Source organism: Scophthalmus maximus, chromosome 19 (assembly GCF_022379125.1).
Source record: "Scophthalmus maximus strain ysfricsl-2021 chromosome 19, ASM2237912v1, whole genome shotgun sequence".
NCBI classification, from domain to species: Eukaryota; Metazoa; Chordata; class Actinopteri; order Pleuronectiformes; family Scophthalmidae; genus Scophthalmus; species Scophthalmus maximus.
This window is the reverse complement of record NC_061533.1, coordinates 12,285,896-12,304,985: the sequence shown is the minus strand read 5'-3', so window position 1 is coordinate 12,304,985 and position 19,090 is coordinate 12,285,896. Positions and strand designations below refer to the sequence as shown.

At 41.4% G+C, this 19,090-nt stretch overlaps 1 protein-coding gene across 2 annotated transcripts; it reads right to left on the bottom strand.

Moving 5' to 3' along the window:
• Positions 1-5,317: 5,317 nt before the first annotated feature.
• LOC118314157 (MLX interacting protein) lies at positions 5,318-18,207 on the bottom strand. 2 transcript variants are annotated; one of them, XM_035640384.2, is made up of 17 exons: positions 17,609-18,207; positions 14,084-14,190; positions 13,394-13,473; positions 13,126-13,215; positions 12,984-13,025; positions 12,450-12,690; positions 12,213-12,302; positions 11,941-12,035; positions 10,589-11,168; positions 9,981-10,087; positions 9,691-9,793; positions 9,478-9,590; positions 9,012-9,119; positions 8,727-8,854; positions 8,515-8,638; positions 7,757-7,886; positions 5,318-7,414 (listed from the first exon to the last, which is right to left on the bottom strand). In XM_035640384.2, the coding sequence occupies exons 1-17, from the start codon at positions 17,914-17,916 to the stop codon at positions 7,308-7,310; spliced, it is 2,553 nt and encodes an 850-aa protein (XP_035496277.1). In that variant the 5' UTR covers positions 17,917-18,207; the 3' UTR covers positions 5,318-7,307. The 2 variants fall into 2 exon arrangements, with proteins under 2 accessions (XP_035496277.1, XP_035496278.1); XM_035640385.1 differs by lacking the exon at positions 5,318-7,414 and having other exon boundaries at positions 8,774-8,854.
• Between the last annotated feature and the right edge of the window lie 883 nt (positions 18,208-19,090).

Here is a 19,090-nt window from a genome sequence, read left to right as displayed (position 1 = left end):
CTAAACTGCTCCGGAGCAGGTGACATTCGAGATAAGAGATCAAAGCCAGTCACCAGTCCAACTTCAGTACTGACCAATCAGATCACTGGGAAACCGGAGTCACCATTCTACGGGATCCTGACTGAGACAAAAGTGTTTAGAACTCAACATTGACCGCCCACTCTTACAACGGCTCCAGTTCCCAGAGTGAATTTACGATTCACTCACTCCATTTAGGTGTCATAAAATCCTTATACAAGGAGTTTTAAGCGTGGAACCAAGCCAATAAACCACAAAATTAATCGTAACCATAAAACATTTTATTCAGAGCAAAAAAATAAATAATTGGACAACAGAAAAATAGCAACTGTACGGCAGCGAAGATTTAAAACTGATCAGTTTTTATCCACCGTGTGCACCAACAGCAGAATCTCGCCGTTCCTCAACCCAGGCATGAAGTAGAACTTGATCAAATCATGTAAATGAGCCACATCCTGAATTTAGGACTATCCGTTCTCCGTCCCGATCAGTTTCAAACATGATGTTTCATGTTATAAGTAGTCACGTTGTAACGTGAAAGTTTTCAAAAAATAACTTGAATTTAAAGGTCAAAACGTGATACGGATCCCTTATCATTTTTCTACCGTGGCAGCAATGTGCTTCCGTACAAAGGTACAAGACCGTGAACATAATTATTTTAATAGTGAATAAACTACTCATCCCATGAACCATTGCCAATCCCTTTCCACGACATCCAACATCAGAGACATCGATGTTACACTTTAGGATTGTGGGTAGTTGTTTTTAAAACAAGATTGATCTCATACAGACTTGTGGCTTCTACAACCACATTATGGCTATTAATCAAAATGTGGATTCAGAATATGAATGGGATTTTCACTTCTGTGGGCTGTTGAGCTCTTGCTGTTCGAGACTTTTTCATTTGTCCACTCTGATTTTACTTTATCACACAAAATAAATACATATTTTATATAAAATAATATTAGGGCTTCATTTGAATTCATTAAAGATTATTGGATTCCCGACAGAATCCGTGACAGTGTTTTACTTTCTTATTCTATCACTGCAGTTTGAACAACATGAGAAGACTGTGACAACAAATAGTAACAAAAAAACAATGTAATACTGAAGGAACAGTTCAGTGTGATTGACATCAGTTTGACTGCATCACAACAATAATTTCCATGAAACCGCCACATCTCTCAGGCTGTCAGGGTTTCTTTGGCAAATGACAGCTAAAGCTTTATAGTTAGCAGAGTTTGATAAACATCTTAGATGAATATGTGTCAGTTTGCGCTGCCATCAAAACACTGTGGTGAACCGTGTCTGACAATTGCAAAATAGAAACCTTTACAACATGATTTCTCCGGATGATAATGCCCCTCAGGCGTCATCTGACGACGGGTGGCATGCAAAAGAAAAATCCCTTGTTCGCTATATATAAGCCTAGAGTAAGGAGGTCTAGCGACATCTGACTCAAAAATAAACCACACCATGTCTTTTGGTAAAGGTAAGCTGAATTTAAATGGCAGTTGTAAGAAGATTAAAAACTTGTCACATTCACTTTCAGCATATTTGTGTAACCCTGAGAATTTACAGGTATTGCAAACATGAGCTAATGGAAAGATTGACACATTAACATTTTACTTCTTTGAACAACTGTTTGTTTTTTCATGGTGGCAGAAAATCTGAAATAAGCTTTCAAGCTAGATTTGTTGTCATCTTGTGTATAATCTTGACTTTTACCTCTATGAGGCTTATTCCACTTATATTTAATGAAGACTCCAGTTGAATGATTGTGCAGATCAGAGCATCATTCTATTGTGTTCAAATCTTCTTGCAGAGCTCCTGCTGTCCTGCATTCTTATGATGAACATCTCCTTCGTGGCCTTGCTACCGCTCGACCTCGGGATGCTGCGGGAACGCATGGAGCACATAGAACTATCTTTGTGTAATCTAATGGAGGCAGAACGGGAATATGTGAGTAAACATATTGGTTCATAACATTCACGGTGCATTCTAAGTGGCTCGGACATCAAAGCACTTGTTTTCACATTTTAGCCAGTCCTGGGCATAAAGGAACTATGTACCTGTTCAGGGCCCCTGTGGCCACTAGAGGACCCACAAGAGCCCTTGAAAGAAAGCTTTCTTTATAATATATATTACACTGTTATATGTGAAGGGAAATCGTATAAAAATGCAATATTATGTCGCTAATACGAGCTAATGTGACTGATATTACTGGCTTTATGGATTCCTGCTGCCTGGAGAATGATGAGAATGATGCACATTTCTCCACACACATGATGAATATTAGATTTACAGGAGGTGTGTAGGTGTGATCAATAACTGATAATAGTTGGTAGTATTGGAGCCACCCAAATCAAGTACTCCAACAGGCCCCATAAAAGCTTGAGCAGGCCCTGATAAAGGTCAAGCTTGGGGGACCTTTTGAACTCCTAACTTTAAAGTGACGAGATCTTAGAGCCTCTGAGCTCTGCGGTCTTGACTGCGTCAGGATGACTTTCACTTCTTCTCTAGGTCAAACAAATGTTTCACGGAGACGCACCGATGAAATACAAGTCAAACAGTTTGCAGCCCCTTGAGGGAATAACTTTTCCTGTGGGAAACGCCACCGAAGAGATCCGGGCCTCTGTCTGTGCCATCAGCGACTACCTGGACAACCACCTGCTCATGATCATCAGGGAACTGATTCAGGAGCACGGGCACCTCATCAACCAAATCCGAGCGTTCCATATTCAGTTCAAAGCAGCTGTGGAACCAAGGCGCAGGGACCCAGATGAACAAAAACGATGCCACAGAAATGTAACAATGTCACACACTTATGCTAAGAAAGTATTCGGCATCCAAATCATCTACTTTGCTAGGAAGTGGGTGGAAGGTTTCACAAACACGACTATCTCCTGTAACCTCACCTGAAAACACCTAGGACAACTAATTAATATTTATTTATTTATTTATTGGTCTGTTATTTAAGGTTTTTCTATATCTATTATAGATTATTTATTCTATTTTATTTATTATTTATTTATTATCTTCCACCATGTGTTTGTAATAGAAAAAAAAACTAATAATAAATAATGAAATAAATCGCACTACCTGAACTGTGATTTTATTGCAAGAATACAGTTTAAGGCTTCTTCAACAGGAAAGTAACAAGGTTAGGGTTAACACACACACACACACACACACACACACACACACACACACACACACACACACACACACACACACACACACACACACAATTGACAAATTCGTATTTTAGGACTTCCTTTAGGACTTCCTGTCATGATTTCTACAGTATCAGTTTCATGTCATTATAAATAAGCTATGTATGGAAAGCAAGGTGCCTGTGTACGTGATTTACGATAATACACCATAAGGAATCTGTTCTACATTTCTTATTTAGGCCTACTTGTAGGCATGGCCAATATACAGTGTTCTGGTTTCAAAGATTAAATCAGACTTAAGGCTTACTGTAGTTAAGGGTTGAGCAGGTTTTCCCCTGCACAGAAATTGTGAATTCAAACTGGCACGCCTTCTTCTTCCTGTGACAACCAGATTTCTCAATAACCCTCAGGGAGGAAATACTAATGTGCTGATTTTTATCTGAGGAGAGCTGATAAGAGATCCTTCAAAGAAATATTAGAAAAAGTGTCACATCAGATGGTGACAGTGTTGTCATGGATTTCCGTGCAGTCCCACAACTTGAACTTCTGGGCAAACTTGCACAACACTGAAACTCTCTAGTGGTGATTAGTGTGTTTGTGTGCGTGTTCAGATCTAATTCATCTCCACTGTGCTATTTCATGTCACCGATATAGCCCCATTTTCAGGTGCTGCTCGTTGCACAAGCAGCCGGCGGACCTGTCAGAAGTGGAACATAAAAACGGGGCCTTGAACACAACCGCGCATTTGAGGCAGGGGGAGATTCATTATAGGAGTTATATTATCTATATATATCTTTACTGATCAAACCAGCCCATATGTCCTGCAACATGCAGGGGCAGAGAGCTGCAAGCTGTTTGTTGACAGTTATTGTTTTTTGTTTTTGATGAAGCACTCAACTACTCTAATGCGGAATAATTGACGCTCACAGTTATGCAGTTTACGTACTATCAGAAGGATAGTGTGTCTATAGTTTATATAAACATGCTTTATAAAAAATGATAGACTTCCCCTTTGGAGAGCATTGGTAAATTATAGGGAGACAGTTTGAGTCCAGGTATGAAATGGCACAAGTGCTGTAGTGGAAGATGTGCGACAACCACATTGACCAATAACACTCAGATGGAAAATATTAATATCCTGATCTTTATCTAAGGAGAGCTGACAAGAAAGATCAGTAGTAGAAGAAGTGACCTAATCAGATAACGTACTTAAGAAATTGTAACCAATACTATAATATGAAATACTCTAATAGAATAGTCTTGTATACAAAAAGTAAAAGTATAAATAGTATTGTTGGATATAAAGCAAGCTAGTCATTATGGAGAATGTCCCCGTCAGTGTTTTGAGTTATTTTTAGACCGACGTTATGTCAGTGTTGTAGATCACGATGAATAATGTTTTATGAGTAAATCACATTTTTATATGTAAAATCTAACTAAGCAATTACAAGATTCTCTCCAGCCTTGCTGGCCGTTACTCACTGATGTGAACTACTCGTCAAGTCCATCATGCAGTCTGCGTCCCAACACGTCAGACCTGGACAGGGCTCGAGCAGCAGCGCCTCCCATACTTCTGCTGCTATGTAGCTGCTAGATGTCCGAACAGACGCAGCTGTCGCCTCAGCTGCAGATTAGAAGCCAGGAGACAGTTTTGTGCCAGTCACGGTTCCTGTCGCTCCTAGACCAGCGGCTCAGCAAAGCACTGCGTTGTATTGCAGTTATTTTTATTTATCATAGCGTTTTTGTGGTCCAGTTTAACACAAATGACAAAATAAAATTGTGCCTGAGATTCAGCTATTATCAGCATCTGATAATCAAGTAATATTTTCATTGAAAATAAAGCAATTAAAGAGTCAAACTTTAAATTTGTTGTTGTTGTATTTTTTATTGGTAAATTATTTATGGCATTTTGAAAAGTTGTTTGGGCACCGGGGGGAAAAACTGAAATGCATGAGAAGAAAATATTTTTACTTCTTAAAACTATATTCAACAATACTAAATTTAGGGGGGGGGGGGGGCAATCTGCAATGTTACTCTGTCTATAAATCATCCAGTACAAAACCACCAAACAGAAACAGCAAACAAAAATAAGAAATCCAACCTGGTATGAGAAACATTTTGAAATCATCGAATGATAAAAAACTAAAACAAAACAAAAATAAAAATATCACAACACAAATGCCAGGCTGCAGTAAAACATTGGGGCTTTATATCATGTCATAAATTACACAATGAGTTCACTTAGTTTGAGGAGGAAAAAATAAACAATGCAGAAAAAAAAGTCAAACAAATATTTTTCCTTTTCAAACATGACAAGCATAGCTGCATTCAGAGGTGCATCTTAATTTCTTACAGTGGTAATAAATAATTTTGGGTAAATGTGACCTCTTAACGTTTGGTTTGCAACACTGAAAATAGGCTGCACCATTGTGGACTGTAAAAGTGTTGAATTCTGATGACTGTTGCCTCCGTCTGACTGTAAACCGAAAAGCCTGTAAAACGACAGCTACATGATTTTTTTTATGTGACCGAAAAGGAAAATGTCCCATTATAAGACACTTGGTATCCACAATAAAACACTGCACACAAGACAGCTGCACATTGATCCAATAAAAGTGGAGCCTTGTGGTAATGTTAAGCTCGAGAGTAAACCAAGTCGTTCAGTGGAAAGTAAAAAAGAAATCAGGAAAGAGGCGAGTGTCTGAGAAGAGCTGAGGTGATCACAGGTAAAGGCACTTTGACCTTAAGGCTGATCTGCTGTGTGTCGCACATGTCGACTACATTTGCACTGCGTCTAATTCTCAAGCCGTGAAGAGAGAAGTCATTAGGACAAACTATGCTTTCATATGGCTTTTCTTGTGTGTATGTGTGTGTGTGTGTGTGTGTGTGTGTAGAAATTAGCGTAATTATAAACAACAACAAAAAACACACACACCACATGACGTGACCTCCACCCTTACAGAAAAATGTGTCTTCCTGCCGAGAAAGATCCTGGCATGATTTGTTGAATCGCTGAATGGAACATAATTACGCTCGCCAGCGCAGCCCTGAGTGACCAACAGAAAACAGAGGAGACAGCTACCGTGCATTCAGATAAGATCTGGTAACACTGTACATGTGAGAGAATATTTATAGTTCGTACTGCCATTTCAGTTATGCTCCCTATGAGGGCCATAAGTAATATTGCTCCATTATGCTGCGACCTACCCAATAGAAACCCATGTACTCAAAGTGCCTGCGGTCGTGTGTAATTTGCAGTTAAACTCACTAGAAATGGGCAGAGCAAGCAAAACATAGAGAAAGAAGTTCAGCATGGGCGGAAAAACCACCAGACATCCAGTACTGTTGACTGGCAAAACAACATTCACCTGAGTAAATGAGGGATGGAAAAGATGACGTTGCTCTCATCTCTCTGGTATTGATTAGGTATAGAGAGGCCCACGAGTGATTGACTCTAGGTGAACCCCTACATTCTGATGTAAAGTCTTTTTTATGAAAGGATTCAGAGCCTCCCAATCAGAACAAAAAACAACAAAAACAAAACTATTATACCATATGTCCAAAAAACCCATGTACATCTCCTCCCCTTGTGAAAAAAAAACATAATTTCCACGTAACTATACATCTGACAGAGAACACAACATGAACAATCACTCAATATTTCCCTTTTTAATACAATGTTGTGTTCTGCACATTGTTAAAGTAATTACAATTTTTTAAATATACTTTTGTTCAAAAGGCAAACCACAAGTACCATCTTCCAATGAAGTATTTAGAAGATCTTCACCCAAAGTAGCTGAAGGTAGAAGTAGTCGCTGTCATTCAAATATAACATGATAAAAGCCATTTTTGCACAGTTGTTATAAATGTAATGTCAGAAGCACGACTCCCTATGTGCATCGTTCCCAAGAATCAATGTGCAACAGAGCAAATGTATACCCGCAGCACATGCCGAGGAAAAGTAAGCCAGACCGTGCCTGCGTTTGGTTTCCGCGGAAGACGTGGCAAAGGTGCTGAATGGCTTCAAGGTAGAGTAGTGATGTGCCACTGGTAGTGACGGTTGTTAAAAAGGTTCGGGGGGATTGAGGTCACCTCACCTCCTCTGAGAGAAGGCTACAGGTCGGTGAGTGTAACGGCCTGCATGGCTTCTTCAGGCAAAAGGGATGGATCACTGAGGATGGACGTTGTTGTGCTCAGCTGGCGAAGGGTGCTCAGCACCACTGAAAGATAAAAAATCACAAATGAATTATCAGAACCTGACTGTCAAAACACAGCAGTTAACTTTTTTTCAATGTCATTTTCTTGCATTAAACATGCACTGATTGATTTGTATACAGAAAAAATTGAAAAATACAGGAAGAAAAAAAAAAACAGCAACAGATTGGACGCAGAAAAATCATGAGCATTTGATTTACACCGAGCTGCAAACGACCCACAACTATTGATCCTTTGCACCGAAACCACAGAGTAGGTGAGCTGATTCTGTGCTGCGCCTTTGATGGTCCCGAGCCTACGAGTGTGTGTTTGTGCAGTGTGTCCATGAGACGTTGTCTTCTACTTACTTGGTCTGAGCACTGGAAGAGAACAGTGACGATCAAGCCACTGCAGTGTGGTCTGACACAGCTCTGCTCTGCTTGTGGTCGACACCATCCCATTGAACGACTCAAAGAGAGGCTTGATTATGATGCTGAACTGGAATCGATGACAGTCAAGGATCAGTTCTACATCAGAGTGAGAGGAATGTGATTCTGTCTGACCGTCTGTTTGAGTGCTGGACTCTTTAACGCATAACGCCTGTAGCTTCCATTTGACCATTTCATGCTTCAACTAATCAAAGACTTTCTTGTTACTTCAAGAATGATTCAGCGATTAATTTATGTCACTTGATTATGGAATATTTTTTATAAATGGAAGCAGTTTGAGATGGATTCACTACACAGTGTAAATTCGCTGTAGGTCTACAAATTTTGGGAAATTTTGCCTTCTGAGGTTTTCCTACTTTCCCCATATAATTTGATGGACAACCAACAAAGCAATTCTACTTCTTGGTTATCTGCACTTAATATTAATATGATTAAATTCTCTAAGCACCGTGGCCACTGAATAAAACAATATAGCCCGGACTAATGACAGCTTGGGTTCCTTCGGAGTTTAAAATGTTTCAGGTGTGTAACCTTCGCTGTCCATGAAGTCGAGCTTTACAGAATATGACACTGGATATAATCACCAAGGATATGTTTGATCAGTCTGATCTGAATAAGGTGCCTCTCAGATAATAAAAGCAGAAAAACAGTGTAAGAGCTCTTTCACAGAAGGATACGATCCAGAACTTCCAGTTCTGAAGAGTGCGGCACTTTACGTATTCATTGAACTTCTCTTGCATGTGGCTCAGTTGATGCCGCCTGACGGGCACCCCTGTCGCAGGCAGCTGTTCCTGACAAAAGCTGCGATGAAGAAGTAACAGGAGACATAAACAACTGAGTGTTATGTATATCATAGGGGCGATGACATATGTGTGACGTCTGAACATACTTAATGGAGGTGTTGAGCTCATCTATCTCCTCTCGTAGCCTCCTAACCTCTTCCTGCATCTGCTGCCTCTCCTGCTGGAGCTTCCCAATGTGATCCACTGTCTTTTGCAATGTGACTGCATTAGTGATCTAAAGTTCACAACGTCAACATGATATTGATGTTGGGAAGTGAGAGAGCAGATCAAACATTAACAACAATATGTGGAGTAAATACAGAACACAAACTTGGTTATGTCCTAAATCTATTATAGATGTTTTATGAAAAGTGCAATGTACAGTCACTTACATTTGACTGGGACTTTAGAGTGGGAACCAGACTGCAGAGTGTTTTGAAGCCAATGTTAATGTTTGATCGTCTCTTTTGCTCAGCAGATATGTGTGTTGTCCTCCGGCTCTGTAAGCCAACAGCGGTGGAAACGCAACAAAGAGAAGTAGAGAGTTCAGTTAATCTTAAATGTTTCTGATATACAGACATCTGGGGATTGTAAATACACAAATTAACAAAATTTATTTCACAGGAAAAGGGAAAACTATAGTGATGACAAAGACAGTTATACATTTCCCCAGGGCGTTAAATTCATAAAATTTTAGTTTTTGGTTATAAATCCTTAAAATTGTGATTGAATTTTCATTCAGAACATTTCCAAGGATTGCCCAAGCCCGTGAGCCCCAAATTTTTCAAACGATATTCAAATTATAATAAAACACAAGCATGGAGCCAACAGACAGGGAAACCATTTAGAAACACAAACCTGATTTTGTTCATTCTTTACCAGTGCTGTGCTGCTGCTGATAAGTGACTGAGGACTAGGGATTTGATCCAACACACATGTTGTCCCTTGACCTGGTCCTGGCTGACTGTGACCTGAAAAGAAAAAGAAAAACAAACAAACAAACAAAAAAAACTGTTAAGATGTGGTGGGTTTGGAGCTATGATGTGCTTTCAGGGTAGAGTGAACTCTCACCGACACTAGAGGAAGCTTTCTGATTTTTACGGCTGGAAGAACAAGACTTTTGTCTGGAGACGTTTGGCTTCTGCGCCTGAGACACAACGTGAAACCCAGGAGCCTAAGATACACGAAAAAAAAAATCAAAAAGACAAGAACAATAAGACTAAGAACCACCACAATAGAATGTGATCTTTAGTAACTGATCATCACGGCTTTAAGACTAAGACAAAGTTTAACTTAACTATATCCTAATATATATATATGTACACACACACATAGGTGAAAACACACGGGTGAATACATACCCCTGCTAGATGTGACGAAGAGATGACAACTCCAGTATTAGGGACCGCATCTGCCTTCAGAGGCGTTGGTGTAACGATTACAGCGTTGGTATGACCTGGGAAAGGGGCTGAGGGGTGAACATGGACAGTAAGACACAACAGTGTTAGTTTTGTATGCAGTCATACATGAACATTAGTAAATGAACTATCATCCTTGACACTTTTGTGGTCTATGGGTATTGACCATAGAGTGTGTGTGTATGCTAAAGGCATTATTTTCTCACCTTACACAAATACACACAGTTCAAAATTTTAAATCAGCTGTTGTCATCTGGAAGCAGCGCTTTGGGTCCATGAAAAGCACTTTATAAATTAAATATATTATTATTATCTGTGCCTGCCAAAAGACATTGTCAGTGGTACAAGCTGACAGTGACTCTGGGAGATATGCCAACAACACTTGGCATCCCCATCACTGTAAATCAATCCAAATGAATAAGAAAGGCTTCAGGGCTATGTTGTGTCAATTAAGTTGAAGTGATACAGCTTCCAACAATCGTGTTAAAATGCACAATTTCAACCAAATCTGGAGTCGATATCTTGATCTTGACATCAGAAAAATAACAGACCTGTGAAGACGAGGTGGGAAGGGGGGAGGGTGTTGGCAGGAGCAATCCTTTGCACGGGGCGGATTTTGTTGGCACTGGATGACTGGAAGGGGCGAGGCAGGGCAAAGGTCTGAGGGTGCTGCACAGGAGCAGCAGGCAATGGAGCCAGCGTTTGGAGTTGAGACGGAGGAGGTGGAGATTGTGTGGATAAGGAGCCAAACTCTGAGCAGTGGCTGATGGTGGCGGCTGTGTCGCTGGGTGTGACACTAGAGGAGGCTGTGTGTGTAATCACAGATGGTGCTATGGTCTCATCCAGCACAGAGGTGTTGTTCAAGGGTGAGGGAACCATGGGCGCTGCTGAACCCAGGTCCTGCCCTTGGAGGCACTGTGACAGAGGATCATGTGATAATTGCTGAGAGACAGAAGAAACCACTGCTTGATCACTGGGTGCCACCTGCCCATGAAACAGAGGCATGTAGTTTTGAACATCGCCACGACCACCTGTTGGACTGGTTTGACTGCCCATGGGAGAGGGGATGGGCAGGGGGCCGGGAGGGGAGATGTGGTTGGTTGCGAGCTGCATGGAGGACATTAACTGGGCCTGGCAAGGGATAAAAAAGGGAAAGGTAACAAAAGCACTTAGTCCTTTATTATAGTTCAGTATATTACTGAAGAGAGACAGTTCTATGTGAGCTCATATTAGGTGTAAATATTCTCTTTTGTGCTGGTTGAGATTTTGTCAGTAAAAGGGCTTGAATACTTCATAATGTAAAACTTTTTTATGGGTTTGTTACTTGTAAGCAACGACAATTTAAGGAATAGTCATTATTTATTCCAATATTACTTTTATGGCTGTACAACGACACTGCAGCTTAACACATGAGTAGTTGTACTTATTACTTACTTTCAACCACTTACAAATCCTAAATCATGCCTTTAATACGTTCCTGCACCGGCTCCCAGTGAATTTTAATTTTAAGATCATTTAGCTTGCTTAAAAACTTGTCCACGAACAAGGTCTTAACTACTTTAACATTCTCTTTTGGCTCTCTCTTCAGAGAGCCTAGTAAGCCAAAGTAACTTGTACTTTGGCTACATTAAATATTAATAATTTCTTCTGGGACACCACAATGACAGAGGAGCAAAAAATTAACTAGGCATATGTTGTGTACAGACTTGATTCGCCAAAGAATCTGAATTTGATGTTAGGCAGATTGAGTAGTAAGTTGTGTATGAAAATGGCAGAGGATGTGGTGGATCTTTTTTTAATTGACAAAAAAAAGAACACAATTTAAAATCTAGGAAACTTGCACACTCACAAATTCTCATCATGGTGTTGTGTGTTAAGGACTGTGCCATGGGTCGGTGTTTACCTGTGACTGAGAACTGCTGCTGGATAGAGGGGAAATAGATGATGCAGTGGGGGAAACAGAGGGGAAGGCGGGCTGACGGAGGCTGTGAAATAAGTCTGGAACAAGAGTCTCTATGTTAGCTAGAGGTTAGTAAAATCACACTACTTTTTGTGTTAGACTAAGCAGACTGCGGTAGCAAAGTTACTACAACATGTGCGCTTGATTCCTGTACAGTGTGCACCATTAGTGTGTGTGCAGTACTACTGCAGCTATGGGTGGTGCCTTACGCCTACCTTGCAGTGGATCAAATGAGTCCATGAAGTCTAGGTTGGGTTGTAAGGGGATTAGTCCTGGTTGGATCATGTCTGCGTTCCCTGCATGAGCTGAAAAAGGTAAAGAGACAGAGGTAGGGCGAGCAGGGAGAAGAAGCGCCAGTAATTTGGCAGATACATAAAACATTGCTCAAATATAACACAACACAGGATGTCTTCCACTGAGTTCAGATATTGACAGCATCATGATTTTCTCACCAATCTCCCTTGGATTGGGCCAGGCTATAGGCTGGTGCGAGGCCAACGTAGAGAACAACGTGTCTGAGAACTCAGACATTAGAACATCCATGTCGAAGAGGGTGTCCATCTCCATGGGTGCTGGTGTTTCATTGAGCCTACGAGTCACGCGGCGTGCAGCAGTCTCTTCATCCTGATAAAAGGAGACACGGAGCATGTCTGGAGAGACTTCCCCAAACAGCAATAACTGCTCCTCTGGTCCCTATGAGTATTCAAAATGCAACCACCAAGCGGGTTAGTTTTATATACATATATATCATATATATATATATATATACACACAAACACAGACACACACGCACACAAAAATTGTGTCGGTTAGCAAGTTACAAGCTCAATTGGGTGTAACCAGTGGTTATAGAGTATATCAATAATGTGAAGGTGACTGGGTTAGCTTGGGTTCATTCCAATAGTATCAACACCTGGTTGAACAGATGCTCAATGTAATGTCCATGTTAATACTAAAAGTGTTGAGCACGATGCAGTTTTCCGTACCTTGAGCAAGCTTGAGAGGTCATCATCCTTGTGCTTCTGCAACTGTAATAGTTAAACAAACACTTATAATGGGAAAATAAATATAATAAAACCGAAACATAAAATATTATAACGTATTTGTAAAAACTGAACCATAGAGTACCCTTTTCTTGAAGTATGTTCTCCATTTGTGATATTCTCTTATCACGATTTCAATTCTTCTTTTCCAGCATTTTCCCTCTGTGGCAATGCCCTGCCGAAGAAAGACGGAGATGGGAACTAAGCCAAAGTCCATAACAAACAAGAGCATTAAGAAAGAAGTGACAAGTGAAACATAAAACTAAAGTACAAGCAGTAGTTTGAGAGAGTAAACATAGAATGATCCACAGGAGGTTTTTGCGGTTTGTACACGGCTGTTTTTCTATTTTTACCGGACGATGGACATCCAAGTCCATACTTCCATCGAGGGGAGTCACAAAGTGACAAACAGGATTCTCCCTTTTCTCCACATCTGGGGTAGAAAAAAAAACCAAAGTCACTCGCAGTTTAAAAATACACGGGTTCCTAATTTATCAACATGGCAAATGACGTTAGTGTGCCGGCCCTGCCAACACCAGCATTAGGTCACAGCTCATGAAAAGCTGGATCCAGTTTGGGTTTATTTTTGTGAAATGAAGGAGAGTTGCCGAGAGTCACTGTCACAAAAGAGTCAGTGTGTAAACAAACCATTACTACTGCAGCAACATGAACACACTGTGCTGACAATCCTTTCAGAAATGATTAATTTAAAAACAGTCCACAGTTCTCTGCTGTAATAGCTCAGATTATACATTTTATGTTGCAGTTAGTGTACGTTCACATAGGCACACACGTAAACTGAGAGGACAAATAATGCCTTGTGGCATCTGGAGTCCTGAAGAATAATTTGCTCAAATTTAGACTTAAAACAGTATGAACACAGAGCCCTCTACCCCTCCTTCAAACAACAGATACACAGGTCCTTATGCCTTCATGCACACTGAAGTTTGATGGAAAGTAGACTGATAAAATTAAGTAACTTTATACTAAATACTAAATAATACTGTGGATACTAAAAGAAGGAGACAGTATGGAACTCTTACACTGCATATACCAGGCTCTCCATATGGCATTGTTTAGGCGGATCTTGTCTCTCCACAGCAGCTTTAGACCTTTGAAGTTTTTCCATTTGGGAGACACCAACTTGCCGCTGAAAAAAGGCAAGAAAACTTAGTGATGAGACATCCAGTGTAACAAAGGTGAGGGCTTAACCAGATCAAGTATATCAGCAGCGTTTAAACAAGTAACAATTAAAAACCCTCAGAGATAACAGTTCTCTCTGCATTATCAGAAGAACGGGCCAAGTATCCAAGTACATAAGATACAATATTTAAAAAAAAAAAAGGAAAGGTCACCTCAACCAACACTGTACTGTTAAGAAATAAAACAAACAAAAGCAAATAAGGAGTCAAGATAAAGGTTAAGTTAGAATCATACAGTAGATACAACTTTAGATTAGATAATTGATTTATTAGTCCCACTACAGGGACATTTGCTGCTGTGTTGGCAAAGGGGATAGTAAAAATAGAAAACATCAGTGAAAAGTGATCAAGTAATAAAATTAAGCAAATATAGACAAGAAAATATAAATAAAATTAGCACAGTACAGTACAATGTTAACCCAATATACAATGTGTGAACACGATTGCACATATAAGATATTGAAATTGCACAGACAAAACAAAGTTAGTGTTGCACAGTTACATGAAGTTACACCTGAGGACACACCTGGGACATGGAGACAAAAAGTCCAAATAAATAAACCAAGAAGGATCATCACACTGTGCTACTAAACGTAAAACAAAGGGACATCAGAGTAATTTCAGTAATCAGTGTGCACTCAAATGGCCATATTATGTGGAATTCATGATACTGTGACAGCACAGTGACATTGCTGGACAGCTGATTCAGTATCAGCAAACATAAACAAATTTTGAAGACAATAATAAACAGTCGAGTTGCTCCATAACGGACAGAAACTCCATGAACTAAAAAATTGCTGGTATGAATTTTAATGTCTGAATGTATTAATACTACTCCACACTAACAATAATAAGAAGTGAAAAATGTTTGTCAAATGACAAGACTTACGTCCATGTTTACCACAATCCAAATGGGTTAGCTCACAATTTCCCTCTTTCCATCCTTCCTCTTCTGTTCTTTTCACAGTCCGTCCTTCCTGTCTAAGCTTTTCCATTTTTCTTTTCCTGTCATGAATTGTGTGCTTACTTTCCAGTGTTTCCCCTACCATTGAATTGCCCCCCCCCCAAAAAAGGTTATTTATTTTCTTTTAATTTTACATTATAATGCCAAACAGAAGTCATTTAAGGTCACTTTCCTTCAACACCTTATTTCTCATCCTGCTGGCTGAGGAAAGACGAGTCTGTGTTACAGGGTAGGGATCGACCGATTTTAGGGCCAATGCCGATACGTTTTCGATGACCAAACGGCATGCCGATTTTCTTGAGCCGATATTTGGAGCCGATACTACTTTTGCTCCCTCAATTTACATCATAAAAATTAGACAATGATGATAACAAATGTGACGAGTCTCAATTTAAAAAAGGAACATTTATTGAACCTAAAAAAAACAATATTTAACAAATAGTAAAAACAGGTGAGGTAAAAAAACAACTATCGGCAAACGTAGCAGCCGCGCATCGGCCGATGCCGATACACGTAAAAAACGCAAACATCGGCCAATATATCGGTCGATCACTATTACTGGGGAAAACTTTACATGCCCACTAACGTTCTTGCTGTGAGCAGAGTCTCTTTCAGCCACTTCTCCTTCTAGGACAGATGACAACAGCAGAACAGTATCAGTAGTGGTGCTTTCCTGGTCTATTAATAGTTTTCCCGATGAGTCCATGTTGGTGCCATTTACGATGTCAGGGGGAATCCTCTGAGCAGCTGCCTCTGTCTGAACACTTCAACAACACTACAGCCGTAAACGGAGAGAAATCATTTTTTCCCACTCAACTATTTAAATCTTACGTTAGTACAAAGATCTGTGTTTCAAGAGCAAAGGAGGTGTGATCTTGGTTCATAAGATCTTGTTGTGTCTCGACAGCCTCACACTCCACCAGAGAGGTACACTTGTACTTGAGAATTTCCATTTAATGCTACTTTACACTTCTAATCCACTACATTTCAGGAAACGTACTTAGATAGATTTTACAATATAACATTTATATGATAGGTTATTTTTTATAATACAATGTTTTATATTATGGTAAAAAACTGAAATATTAAAAAGAAACCAGTGGTTTCAAACACGTTTTATATGGGATAACAACTCACAAAAAACACTTTCACAAAACGTTTAATTTCTCATCAAATGGGTCATTAAGGGCATTGTCAGCCATTTCCATTTTACATTTCTCAGGTGGTTTCATTTTAATAACAACTAAAATATACATTTGTATTATTGCTGTATCTCAGTAATATATCATATTTTTGCTGTACCTCTACTTTAAGGGAACTTTGCATGGGAGTATTTGTACATGGTTGGGGTGGTTACTTGTACTTTAAGTAAAGGATCTGAGTACTTCTTTCACCACTGCACAATTAGAAGTGGTCAGGCCGGAAGTGACATAAGAGTGCACGTGCACCGGGTGAGGAGCCGAGGTGTTGGATGACCGTTGAAGTGTGTGTGTGTGTGAGTGAGTGAGTGAGTGAGTGAGAGAGAGAGAGAGTTTGGTGTGTGAGTGAGTGTGTGTGAGTGTGAGAGAGAGAGAGAGAGAGAGTGTGGTGTGTGTGTGTGAGAGAGAGTGTGGTGTGTGTGTGTGTGTGTGTGTGTGTGTGTGTGTGTGTGTGAGTGAGTGAGAGAGAGAGAGAGAGTTTGGTGTGTGAGTGAGTGTGTGTGAGTGTGAGAGAGAGTGTGGTGTGTGTGTGTGTGTGAGTGAGTGAGAGAGAGAGAGAGAGAGAGTTTGGTGTGTGAGTGAGTGTGAGAGAGAGTGTGGTGTGAGTGAGTGTAAGAGAGAGTGTGGTGTGTGTGTGTGTGTGTGTGAGTGAGTGAGTGAGAGAGAGAGAGAGAGAGTTTGGTGTGTGAGTGAGTGTGAGAGAGAGTGTGGTGTGAGTGAGTGTAAGAGAGAGTGTGGTGTGAGTGAGTGTAAGAGAGAGTGTGGTGTGTGTGTGTGTGTGTGTGTGTGTGTGTGTGTGTGTGTGTGTGTGAGTGAGTGTAAGAGAGAGTGTGGTGTGTGTGTGTGTGTGTGTGTGTGTGAGTGAGTGTGAGAGAGAGTGTGGTGTGTGTATGAGTGTGGTGTGTGTGAGTGTGAGTGAGTGTAAGAGAGAGTGTGGTGTGTGTGTGTGTGTGTGAGTGAGTGAGTGAGTGAGAGAGAGAGAGAGAGAGTTTGGTGTGTGAGTGAGTGTAAGAGAGAGTGTGGTGTGAGTGAGTGTAAGAGAGAGTGTGGTGTGTGTGTGTGTGTGTGTGTGTGTGTGTGTGTGTGTGTGTGTGTGTGTGTGTGTGTGTGTGTGAGTGAGTGTGAGAGAGAGTGTGGTGTGTGTATGAGTGTGGTGTGTGTGAGTGTGAGTGTGAGAGGCGTGTCCTCCCCTCACTCACTCACCTGTACGCGAGGGTCATGCACTCGAAGAGCTTGGTCAGCGACGCGTCGATGGAGAAGTGCGACGTGCTCGCCTTGCCGAAGCGATACGTCTGACAGGTCTGTTTGTTGACGGTGTCGAAGTCGTAGCCCTTCTTCGGCGGGTGCTCGCTGTGGGGCGACGACACCATGAAGTGTCCGCTGTGGATGATCTGGGACTCCGGTCCTTCCGCCCTCCTCGGCCCCGGGTGAGGCTCCTCCGCGTCCGAGTCGTCGTCCTGCTCCTGCTTCACGCTCGCCGGCGGGCGCCGGTATTTCTGCCGCAGGGACATCGCTCTAGCAGCGGTGTCGGTGACTCACTCGCCAGACAAATAGCTAACGTTAGCCAGCAAGCTAGGACAATACAACTCCCCCGTCTCATGGGGTTCGACTGCGGCGCGGCCGGCTGTTAATTAGAGTCCGTCAACGTGCTGCCGTGCCGCAGAGTCCCAGTCCAGTCCGCTCATTTTTTAAACCCCGCAGTTGGTATTTGGTGACCCGAGTTAACTTGTTATCGTCCTAACAAGTAGTTGACGTAACTGCGAGTCGCAGGGATCAGCTGACTGTCTCAGTCCACGGTTCGGAGCAGGAAGTTCCTGTGTGCTGAGGCGTCTCTGATTGGTCGGAGTCAGAGCCCCACCCACCACAAAAACTCTCAACAAACCCGGTCGCCTGTAGCGAGTGAGTCCTGACGTGTTTATATAGAGTCTATGGTCCTGACTGGTCCTGAGTCCTGACCTGTTTATATAGAGTCTATGGTCCTGACTGGTCCTGAGTCCTGACCTGTTTATATAGAGTCTATGGTCCTGACTGGTCCTGAGTCCTGACCTGTTTATATAGAGTCTATGGTCCTGACTGGTCCTGAGTCCTGACTGGTCCTGAGTCCTGACCTGTTTATATAGAGTCTATGGTCCTGACTGGTCCTGAGTCCTGACCTGTTTATATAGAGTCTATGGTCCTGACTGGTCCTGAGTCCTGACCTGTTTATATAGAGTCTATGGTCCTGACTGGTCCTGAGTCCTGACCTGTTTATATAGAGTCTATGGTCCTGACTGGTCCTGAGTCCTGACCTGTTTATATAGAGTCTATGGTCCTGACTGGTCCTGAGTCCTGACCTGTTTATATAGAGTCAATGGTCCTGACTGGTCCAGAGTCCTGACCTGTTTATATAGAGTCTATGGTCCTGACTGGTCCTGAGTCCTGACCTGTTTATATAGAGTCAATGGTCCTGACTGGTCCTGAGTCCTGACCTGTTTATATAGAGTCAATGGTCCTGACTGGTCCTGAGTCCTGACCTGTTTATATAGAGTCTATGGTCCTGACTGGTCCTGAGTCCTGACCTGTTTATATAGAGTCTATGGTCCTGACTGGTCCTGAGTCCTGACCTGTTTATATAGAGTCTATGGTCCTGACTGGTCCTGAGTCCTGACCTGTTTATATAGAGTCTATGGTCCTGACTGGTCCTGA